Source organism: Rhinolophus sinicus, linkage group LG01, assembly GCF_036562045.2.
Source record: "Rhinolophus sinicus isolate RSC01 linkage group LG01, ASM3656204v1, whole genome shotgun sequence".
Taxonomy (NCBI): Eukaryota; Metazoa; Chordata; class Mammalia; order Chiroptera; family Rhinolophidae; genus Rhinolophus; species Rhinolophus sinicus.
The window spans coordinates 176,958,282-176,970,426 of record NC_133751.1 but is presented as its reverse complement, the minus strand read 5'-3'; the positions used below and the strand labels follow the sequence as shown (position 1 = coordinate 176,970,426).

The 12,145-nt window shown below is 39.2% G+C and overlaps 1 protein-coding gene across 2 annotated transcripts in view; it reads right to left on the bottom strand.

The window, feature by feature from the left end:
* The window catches only part of PLCL1 (phospholipase C like 1 (inactive)), a 301,184-nt gene extending 289,390 nt beyond the window's left edge, over positions 1-11,794 (bottom strand). The window contains exon 1 of one of the 2 annotated variants that reach the window (XR_012498547.1): positions 11,039-11,794. Coding sequence is in view for 1 of the 2 variants with exons in the window: in XM_019750756.2 (XP_019606315.2) it covers positions 11,039-11,281 (243 nt within the window). In the remaining variant the exon portion in view is untranslated. The remainder of the gene's footprint in view (positions 1-11,038) is intronic. The other variant, XM_019750756.2, reaches the window with a different exon arrangement.
* Between the last annotated feature and the right edge of the window lie 351 nt (positions 11,795-12,145).

The window sequence follows — 12,145 nt, the reverse complement described above, 5'->3', positions numbered from 1 at the left end:
TGGGCTCTCTTCTGGGGCCCATTAGCCTGGGGATGAGGGGTAGGCAAAAACAGTAGTGGAGGCTGCCTCTCCGTAACACCAGGGGTGATGGCTGAACATAACCCCTAAACCCATGAAACCTTAGAGCCTTTTGTTTTAAACTCTGATGGCTATTTCCAGTACTCACAACTGCTTCCATCATATTACACCAACTGCTGTGATAACTTGGTTGTCAGAAGTCATTTTGTCTGTATTGATGACTGTTATTCTGATGGTGCAACTATGAAGAATTTCTTTGGACTTTCCTAGGGCTAGAGCTAGAGAAACATCAAACTAGACAAAGCTTATCTGTTAATACCAAGCGTTCCCACCAACAACTCAGACGAATCCTTCCTGGATCCTCCATCAGAATATTGAGGCTCAAGGGGTTTTCTGCCCAGCAGTTACTGTTAGGTGTGCTAAGGAGTGAGGTGCTCATTAGTTAAAAGGCTCTCCAGAAGAACCAAAAGGCAATCAAAATCAAAAATAAATTTGACTTTACAAATGCACAACTTCTGGCAGAATGTTTAAAGAAACATTTGTTTAAACAAATTTAAAGAAACATTTGTTAAGCCATTTACCCTGCCCATTTATAGAAATGGTCACATCCAACTCCACTCCCCTTTAGCACACCTCGATCTTTCTCTTTCTCTTCTTCCCAAATCCCAGAAATCCCAGAAAACTTGTGGTCAAGCTTACGTGCTAACATTTCTGAGTGTGACTTCTCACCAGCCCACACAGTTACTTTGATGACGAACATGTCTTTGGATAAAGACCATCATCTCAGCTGTAGGACAGAAGCTGCTCAGGCTGGTAACTTCCAATATGTCTAGCGTAAGCCTGCACACACATAGACTCATGCACACACCACTGCACTTATCACAAAACCAGCTTGATCCCACACTAACTGAACATGAGAAAGTATTAGGAAAATATTTACATTTCAGATGTTTAGGAAAAGCCTTACTTTTTTTCCAAAAAAAACCAAAAACCCACTTTAAGAGACTATGACCAAAAACTTTATTGTACAGATGCTGCAATAGGAAAAGAAACGGGGGGTGGGGGGTGGAGGAAGAGAAAGAAAAAGCCAAAGTTTTATATCCTTTCAATAATTTAACATAACCACAGGTAGATAAGTAAAGCTATCATACAAGTGTTTCAACAGAAGAGCTGGCTGTGCCTTAAATACTTGGGCTGTCTCCAAGAGATGAGAACAAACCTCTGGGTACCATTTGGTCATGGTTCTGCATCTCTGCACAGCAGAATGGACTCATTACCTTCAATACAATAAAGCAGCCACAAGCACAGCAATTTCATGACATAATCATACATTTGAATTTCCCACATATTGACTTTGGAATTTCTACTAAGAAAAAAAGAATTAAATGATTCAACAGACTTTCAGTTTAATGGAATTCCACAAATATTGACCAAGCTCCTCCTATGTGTGAGGAACTACACCGACCTCAAATGTAAGTGGTAGGAAATCTTAATCATACAGCATCATATCCACTACCACTTAACAAAATGGCAACTTCCTTGGATTAGAAACTCAGATACTCGTTGATTTATTGATGCTGGAAGACAAAACTATCAAACTATAAAGTAAATCATATCAGTGATCAGTGATTAAGTAACTGTCCATCCTTAGCTTGTGTAAATTATACCAAAGTTGGATCACATATTCTTGCTTCATGGTAAAGATGCTAATTCTGTTCAAAGAGTAAAAACATATGAACATGAGTCCCACTGTATGTGATACATTACATACATAATGTAATACATTACAGTATTAATGTAATGTCATGGGTATTTTACATGAAAGGCTGTGAAACTATGAAAAAAGATATTCAAATAATCCTTAAGAGAGTTGAACAAAACTTTTTAGAATTGTTCCTTTTTGATTTGTCAACTAAACTTAGTTGTTAAGGTAACCATAACATGTCTGCTATTTCATCCACAACAGCAAAGGTTTAAATCAATATTATTTAAAAGAATGTATAGCATAAAAATTAAAGGCAACTTTAGGAACTAGACTATTTGGGTCCATTTCCTGGTTCTGCCATTTACTATCTATGTGTCCTTGGGCAATTCACTTAAGATCTCTCCATCTGTAAAAATGGAGGTAATAATAAAAATACTCATCTCATATAGTTATTATAAATATTGACTAAGTTAATACATATAAAGTGCTTAGAACAATGCCACACTTATAATACAAATTATATAAGCATTTGCTACTATTATAAAAAAAATTTCTCAACAGAAAAATATCTTCATGATGTTACTGTGTGTTTCATCTATTCGATTAAACAGAAAAAGAAAGCTATGTAATTATTAATAACATTTCTAAATATATAATATTTAATTATACCCCAGAATCAGTAATTCCAAAGTATTTAAAAACAGGAATTCACCACATGCTTCAGATGTGTTTGCATCTTGTATGTCAGCCTCCAGGGGGAGCACAGACTTCGTCACCCCACCCCCACAACTACTCCCTCCTCCCAAAATTAGTCATGATAAATGATTAAGAAACTGCAAGTTGAAGACCATTGATGGGCTGTTTTATGGAGGCGAAGCTTTGAAAGAAGATAAGGGCAGAATGCACATCTCATGGTCTCCTCTCTGTCTCCTCAACCCAACAAGCGCGCTGCCCTGGAGGGGAGCATAGCAGGGCAGTTGGCACTCACTCTTCAGACACAGTTGCCCTGTTCCTGAGTCAGACCCTAACTCTGCCTGAGCCAAGTGGAGAGAAAACACGCTCTCCCCCTGCTGACTCCCTACTCTCTGGCCCTAGGGGGTGTGCTCCTGAGCAGCCCACCCTCATCTTCAGCTGTCAGATCTGGGATGTGGGTTGCAAGCTTGAAGCTCACAGGCTGTTTAGCCTGCTTTGGTTTGGGACTTCAGGGCAAAGCACCTATGAGGTGATCAGGTCCAGCTTTCCAGAGTTCTGCCTTGTAATCTTGGTCCCAGCTAACAGGAAAGCATTCTTCTTCCTTCCTTGTGCATTTATCTCCCTCAACACCTCACAGGGAGGGTGTTCTATACACAATTTCATCACCATTCCTAACCGTTATGTTTTATCATACAATAATGCGAGTTTGCCTACTTTACTTATTACCTGTAGCTAGCCTACTATAGCTTTAACATCTTTTAAAGGCCCCTGAACAGGTCAACGGAAAATAATTAACAAAGCAGATATTCTCTTTCAAAGGTATTTTAAACTTTTAAATACAAAGTTGTATGGTTAAGGAAAAACACAATATTTTTGCCTGCAATAGCTACACAGTTCCGTAAGTTTACAAATTAAGAAATGGTTAGAAACTAAGTACACTTACTAAAATAGTTGAGAGGTTATGTTGTTTTGTTTTGGATGGATTGTATTATTTTCAAAATTAACTTGCCTTTCTTCTTCCTAGAGTGATAATGATAATATAAATAATTATTCGTTTCTATTCACATGTACAATCCTACTTTTCTCAAAGTAATGCTAGATTAATTATTAGTGAGGGGAGTTATAACGGTACTGTTGAAAATAAACTAGATTATATCTTTCTTAAACACATCCACATCAGATGTTATCTATAAAATTACAAATGAAATCCAATTTTAAATCCAAAGGAGTGTTCTGATACTTTGTCCTACTTCGATTTTGTTGCTATCAAATGTTAGCTGAAATACACAATACATTGGCTAAGATTTAAAACAAGACAGAATGTTGTTGTTATAGAACTTGACTATTTGGTCCTAATTGTTATTATCCCTTTAGTATACTCATTAATTACAATAAATTCTGTTACTGAATCTTATTATAGGAACTTGGATACAGAGATAAATAAGATATAAATAAAACTACAAATAAACCTTTTTTACATCATTAAAACACACCAAAATATGAGATTTGTAGAACTGACAAGTTGTATTATATCAAGGTTTAGTGATACATTATTACTTTAGATTTAGATTGTAAGTGCAACCAAAATATTCTCTCACCACACCTAATAACCAATGGTTCATTTACACTACTGAGATCCCAATGGGAAACTCAAAAAGCAACTTTAATCCTGCCTCTTTATTCTGTTTAGTCATTTTAAGGTGGATAATTTTTTTAATGTACCGTCTTATACATGTCTCAGTTTTGACACTGCTCCTAAAAGTGGAATTATGTTTAATGTTCACAGTTATTAAAGCTAAACAGAAGCCACTGTGGTAGAGAGGAAGGCAGCTGCAATTCTTTCTTTGAGTTACTCCCAAACCTACTGCCTGACCAATTAGTTGCTCTAGCATTTCCTAGAAGTATTAATGGATTGTTTATTCAGTAGCACCAAAGGTAAAGTCAGCTGTCTCCGGATGTCTTTTCATAATACCCTACTGTGCCTGAGGAGTTATTGGTCAATATGTGTTCAACTGACATTTTACTGTATAAAATTTCATTACCTGTTTTCTCCATGACAGCAGAAAGAAAAAGACTACGAAAACAACTATTCAGTCTTAATTGGCAATGTACGTTTGGAACTAAACAGCGATGGAACTAACTTATACTTTTTGAACCTTAGTATATTTTTAAGAAAGAAAACCAATAGTGTAAATTCTGACAGTAGTAACAAACACAAATCAACAGGCACTTTTAAACTCTTTCATCAAAATATGTCAAGCCTCTTCAAATTGTATTCCTAATTCTCTTGAGAGGTGCTATAAGAAATCACAACATAAAGGCACCACAAGGAGAAGTGACCATTTCTAAGGTGAAATGTGACCATGTTTCTATGGCAATTTCAGAGAAAGTAAACACTCTGACTGAAGTTACTGGGATAATAAAACAAATCCACCCAAGAAGTTCAGTGATATTTATACAGCTGAATCATACCCCCAACTGAGGCCATTAGACGTGCTCATGACACCCCTTTAGTGAAGGCAGGCCAGCCCCGCTGTACAATCAGGTCATTTCCCAAAATTCACTGAAAAGTTGGTTATTTGGAACTTTTAACACAAATTTCTACAGGCAAAAAAAAAAAAATCTATAAATATTGATTAATTCCCAGGCCAATCTATAGAAGGCTATTTAACTTATGGTGTGTCTAAAATTTTTAAGTTATTTTTCAATCACCCTTAACTTCCCTTCATAACTGTCTCTATCTTTAAAAAAAAAAAAAGCTTTCAGAGTTTCAATATTAGATCCCCTAGAATAATACATATTCTTATGCCCCAGGCTTTTGTTCCCCCTATATATCCGTCTAAAAGAGAATCTAACCCTTCACAAACTCAACTGTCTATGGAGATATGGGAGAAGTGGCCTGGTGTAAAACGACAGGTGGACACTCCCAATATTGATCGCAAGTGGGACACCTGCCAAATTGCTCTGCCTTTTAACATACAGTGCAGGCGAACGACTTGATCAAAGACGGGAAAGTTCGTAAGCCCTTTGTAGAGTCATCCATCTCCAAGTGTTCTGATTTGGGAAGGAGAAGGGTGCAGAGAAAGGATCATTTATCCCACAAGCCTTGGGGCCCAAGATTCAGACTCTTCTGAAACTCCCTTATATCTTCATGTTGTTTCTAACCTAGAAAGTACTCATGGATTGTGGGCTCCCTGCATCAGACAATCAGCACAAGAGCTCAAGTTCGGAGTTAGGCAGACACAGCTATGAATCCTGACTCCACATTGTATCAGTAGCTCTCTGTGCTTCCCTTCTCTACTTTAGAGGGTTTGCTGTGAGGATTAAGGGATATAATGTGTGAAAGCGCCTAGTTTAGTACTTGACTCATAGTAGCAGAACTCAATAAATGTGAATAAAATTTCCCTTGACTCAATGAGGAGAGCCATAATTTTAATGTGGGTCAATAGGTACCCAAGTCACATCTTTGAGGCTGCATTTCAGAAACCTACTACACTAACCTCACAAGGAACATGACAAAATGAGATTAGCCGTGATATAAAATAATGATACATGAACAACACCACAGCCGTTACTTTTAGCTGCTTCAGCGCCATTCTCAGTACCTCATCCCCAACTCCTGAGTATTCATCCCACCCACCTATGTCCATGAGATCTAAGGGATAATTTCTTCCAGAGAACTCATAGTTAAGTAGAATCAAAAGGAATTTAAAAACTTCTGCACAGCGAAGGAAACCCTCAACAGAAAGGCAACCTACCGAATGGAACAGTATATTCTCAAATGATATATCCAATAAAGTGTTGATATCCAAAATATATAAGAAACTCATACAACTCAATAATGAAAAAATATAATCCAATCAAAAAATGGGCAGAAGACATGTAAAGACCTTTCTCCAGAGAAGACATACAGATGGCCAACAGACATATGAAAAGATTCTCAGCATCACTAACCATCAGGGAAATGCAAAACCACAATGAGACACCACCTCACACTAGTCAGAATGGCTATCATCAAAAAGTCAATAAATAACATGTCTTGGAGAGGATGTAGTGCTGCCACTATGGAAAACAATATGTAGATTCCTCAAAAAACTAATGACCCAGCAATTCCACTCCTGGGTATTTAACAAAAAAACAACAACAGTAATTCAAAAAGATATATGCACCCTTATGTTCATTGCAGCATTATTTTTTAATAGCCAAGGTATGGAAGCAATCTGGGTATCCATCAATAGATGAATGGAAAAATAAGATGTGGTGTATATATACAATGGAATATTACACAGCAATAAAAAAGAATGAAATCTTGCCAATTGCAACAACATAGATAGAGCTAGAGGGTATTAGGCTAAGTGAAATAAGTCAGGCAGAGAAAGACAAATACCATATGATTTCACTTATATGTGGAATCTAACAAACAAACAAACAAAACAAAACAAAAACAGACTCATAGAAACAGACCAAAGGGACGGTTACCAGAAGGGAAAGGGTGGGGGGATGAGTGATAAAGGGAAGGGGAATAGAGTCAATAATATTGTGATAAGTTTAAACAGTGACAGATGATTACTTTAATTAGTGGGGTGATCACACTGTAAGGTCTAAACATGTCAAATCGCTATGTTGTACACCTGAAACCAATATAACAAATATAAGATTATATACCAACTTTACATAAATAAAACACATTTTTAAACAAGGAAATGAAAAAAGTGGAACCTTTCAATATGTTACATATAATGGAAGAAAAATCAACTGCTATTTTAAAAACATGTATGTATCTCAGTTCCCAAAATCTAGTAGGGAATAAGTTACATTACTTTCTTTTTCCAGAACATTACAGTTACAGAGCAATAAATTCTAATCCAAAATGTTAAATATTTTAAACATATAAGTTGGATAGCAAGTACCGGATAGACAAATGGTCTAATTTCTTAAGTAGCAATATATTCAAATGCAGAATAGTACATAATTGTTAGATATTATCAATTTTGCATGTAATTAACTTGTCATTTTAAACCACAAGTCTTCAAGAAGCAATTAAGCTGGAGTCTGTAGCAGTATTGTGGTATACAAAAATGCACTTATCAAAAAACATGCAACATTTATCAATGTCAATGATGTCAGAAATAATCACACAGGAAAACACAGGGGCAAATGGACAAATTAAAGAGAACCTAGTTTAATTCCCATCTTAGTTTGTTTTTTTTTTTAATTTAGGACTGGGCATATAAGGGAAGAAACACAATTATATTAGGTTGGTGCAAAAGTAATTGCGGTTTAAAAGGTTAAAAATAATTACAAAACCGCAATTACTTTGCACTAACCTAATAGGAGGAATAAGACTTTCTGAATATGTTTAATGATAAAGTCAATATTTTCATTAGCTAAGAAGGAAAATGTTTTTCAACTAAACACATGTTTTCATAAATTAGGGAGGGCAAATTTACTAAAAGTATTCCTTTTATTAATATACAAGATGGTCTGTTTTCTGGCATGATAGAGAAATGCACTATTTTGATTCATCTAATACTCAACTTAATAGAGAATTAGCATTAAAATAATTAGGATAGACATAATACCCTAAATTGAACTGAAAAGAATTTAATATTTGATGATTCACAATCTTTCAGTGGTTCAGAGATCATCATGAATACTGATTATTACTATACTAAGGCTATTCAGAACAGCATTTAATAGTTTGATTAATATAAAATATACAAAAGTCCTTTCTTGTTTGTATATGTTTCAATGCTAAATAAAAAGAACTCTTAGCAAAACTATGAAGTATATGTTTTTTCTCAACACAGAACATGTGCTACGTATTTCTTACATGATCTAGACCTTTTTAAGAAACTTATTTTTCACTACGTAAAGTAAACAAACCAAGGGGCAGCAGATTCAAGATGTCAACAGAAAGGTCCTTGATATCAGAAAGGGAGTAGAACAGAGCCCATCTCCTGACTCTTTCCCCAGTGGAAGGGAATGAAGGTCTCTGGGCACAGACCCCAAGGTACTGCCATCACCTACAACCTACCCGGTTATACTTGAAGATTAACGGACTAATCACAATGATTAGATAACCTTCCAGGCATCAAAAACGTTTGGAGCAAATATGAAGATACAAGGCCTGTAAAACTCTAACCAAATTTTATTGTATAAATGAGAAGCTTCAATGGTTCACCACAGATATGTTTAGATACATGTTCTTATACATGTATTGAATATTTCTGGAAGGATACATAAGAAAGTGTTAACAGCTATGGGGATGGACTATGTAAGCGGGAGTGTGGAGTGGCTGGGAATTTTCTCTTCATACTCCTTTGCGACACTTGACTTTTTTATCATACGTATATATATTACTTTTTCAATAAAACCTAATTTTAAATAAAAATGATAATTCACTTCACTTTCTAGAATCTTTAATTTTAAAGACCATTTAGTAAATGTTTATTTTACTATTAAAAAGGAAAAAGATCAAGTTGATACTCTGTTGCCTCCGTCTTTTTCTGTCTAGAAAAAAAACTTCAAAACAAAAGAGGCACACAGCAAGGACCCTTCTGAGAATATAAACCAGTATATGGTACGATTTCAAAATTAAAAATTTAGTTGCAAGAATTTTTATATTACTTGCACTGTTACTTTTACTTTTTACAAAACTATAGAGGCCACGGCCTTTTATGATGATATATTTTAAACTATCTCATGGTGTGTGTTTTTTTCACACACACAAAATCATATTTAGTATCAATATCTTAGAATCCAAACTGGATGTTTCTTCAAATATTGTATGATCTCATTTATATGTAGAATCTTAAAAGAAAAGACACAGAGAGTAGATTGGTAGCTGCTAGTGGGGTAGAGAGATGGGTAAAATAGATGAAGAATCAGAAGGTACAAACTTCCAGTTATAAAAAAAGTCATGTGGATCTAATGTACAGCATGGTGACTATAGTTAATAATATTGTATTTCATTTTTGAAAGTTGTTAAAAGAGTAAATCTTAAAAGTTCTCATCACAAAAAAGAGAATTTTGAAACTATGTATCAGGTTATAGATGTTAACGAGACTTATCCTGGCGGTCATTTCACAATATATACAAACATTGAATCATGTTGTGCGCCTGAAACTAATATAATGCTATATGCCAATTATACCTCAAAAAAATATATATAAAAGAACAAGAACAAAATGTATGTTTCCTAACTGTGATTTTTTTTTTAAGTTTCAAAACAATATGGTTTCTGATCTGTGGATTAAAAGAAAAAAGCGATCATTTCCCTTTTATCCAAAATCACACCCAGAATAGAACACTCCTTTTCACATAATTTAAAAGTCGCAAAATAACAGCAACTACTACAAGCATTTGCAGCTACCACGCACGATTCTTTCATCATAGAAATCTCCCTGTTGGTTTTAAACTTCCATGTGTCAGTCTTGGGGAAAAGCCTAAACTATACTTGGAGCCCGGTAGATGTACTGTGGGTGCGATCTACCCACACACCCACACTGGCGCTGGGAGCTCCAATTTGGAGCTTTAGAAAGAGAGAAGCGTTAGGTGGTGGTTACACAGCTTATCCTTGAACAAAGGTTTTGAATGTATTAGCACACCATGTAAGTTGAATAGTAAATAGTTTCAAGTCCATCTTTCACTATCATATATATATATATATATATATATATATATATATATATATATATATATATATATACTTTCACAATGACCGCTCTACCAAAATCGATTTTACTCTCACATGCACATGATTACTCCCTTGCATTTATGCTGAGACCCTTTTCCAAAGACTGTGAGACAGTGGAGAGTTCTGACTTCCAGGAGACCCCCCATGTCATGCATCCAAAAGATGAAATCTCAAACAGGAAACAAGCCCCAGGTGGAAGGAAGACAGAAAGCGATAAGGGAGGGGCGAGGCTTACAAAAATCTTGCCAAATGAGGAGAAATCCTGACTGGTAGTTGAGGGGTAGGGATGTAGTGGTAACCGAAAGGACCTGGGATGATGCTGGGGGATTGATTGCGTTCCAGTCGCGCTTTCTGCAGCGCAGAAACTCTGGGCTCTGCAATCGCTCCTTACTTTGCTGAAAGGTTCACTGAACACTGCCTGCCTACCCGGAAAGTTCACGCTTGAGAATTCGGGACCGTTTGAGTCTAGAGAGTGTTGTTTGCTTGTTTGTTTGTTTGTTTTTCACTTGAAGGTAAACAGTGCATTTCCTTTACGGTGAAGGGAAAGCTAGCTAACCTTTCTCTGGTGAGCAGTGCACTACCATCCCGTGGCTCTGCATTTATATTGAGTCCTCCCCTTCTCCTTGCATCGACGGTTTAGTGAAGCTTTCAGTGAAAATGAGGGAAAGTATCCATGAAAACGCAAAGACGCAGAGCGGAACTTTTCCTCGGCTGTCAGGAAAAAAAAGTCACTTCTGCTTCTCACGGCCAGGAGTTGAGTCTGGGAACCTCCGGACGAGGAAGGAAGATTTGGTAATGAAGGAGATGGGGGAAAACAATGCCGAGCCTGCGATGCCTCCGGACAGTACGTCCTGCCCCGGTCCCTGACCCACCCACCACCCACACCCACATCCACGCTCCCGGGGCGGCGCGGCCTCGCTTACCTTGATGATGCTGCTGCGGCGGGGGGTAGCCCGCGCCGCTTCCAAGAGGCCAGCCTCGCTGTCCGCCGGGGCCCCAGCAGCGACTGGCAACACGACCCCGCTGCGACGGTCCCTCGACCGACTCCCAAGGGCTGCCGCCACGCCATCCCCGGAGGCACCGTCAGAGCCCACTCGGGGGTCGTCTTCACCCCCGGCTGCGTCGGGCGGCGGGGGACCCTCCCTGCCGGCCGCGCCCTCGGCCATGGCTGGGCGCGTTTCGGGCTCTCAGGCGGGAGGCGGCGGCGGAGTCCAGCCGCTGGGTAACCGTGCGCTCAGCACCAGGAGGCGGCCCCGCCACACTTTGTTTCACCACTCGCCCGCGGCGGCGGCAAGTTTCTGGAGCGGAGGCATCGCTGGAATAGAGACGTCCTCGGGCTTTAGTCCAGGAGGCCGGCAGTCCGCTGGGGGACGGCGGCGGGTGTCGGGAGGAGGATGAGCAGGAGAGGAGAGGCGAGAAGGAGACGCGGGTATCTGAAACCGGAGGCAAACGCCGCTCTACGCGAAACAAAAGGCACTGGGCGCCTGGCCCGGCGGCCTCCGAGGCCGGGACGCACACGGCCTGAGCGGGGCCGGAGCTGGGCGACCGCGGCCGGCGCACCCGCCACCTGCCCGCGGACAGCGGCGCAGCTGCCCCAGGAAGCGCGGCGGCAGCGGCGGCAGCGGCGGCAGTCTCCACTCCACTCTGTTGTGACAGGGAGGGAAGACTTGTTTTGACAGCCCGTGGGGATTGGCAGGCGTCTGGGCCTCTTAGGAGCCTCGCCTCTCCGAGCGGGGTCGGCCCGACCAATCCTCACAGCCGAGGGGTGTGCCCGAGCGTGGAGAATGGAATGTGTTCTGTGACCGGGAGCCGGCCCCGCGGGGCTCGTGTACTCGAGTGAGAGTGCGAGAGCGCGCGGGTATGCGCACCCGCCGGCGCTCTTTGTATATTTTATGAAGTTTAGATATTCGAAATGCGCCTGAAAATGTAACAAAATTCGGGGATAGAAAAGGGAGAGAGAGGGGGAAGGAAACCTTCATTTGCAAACCACAGCAAATTGGAGGAAAAGGAGCGTTGAATATTAACGTGAA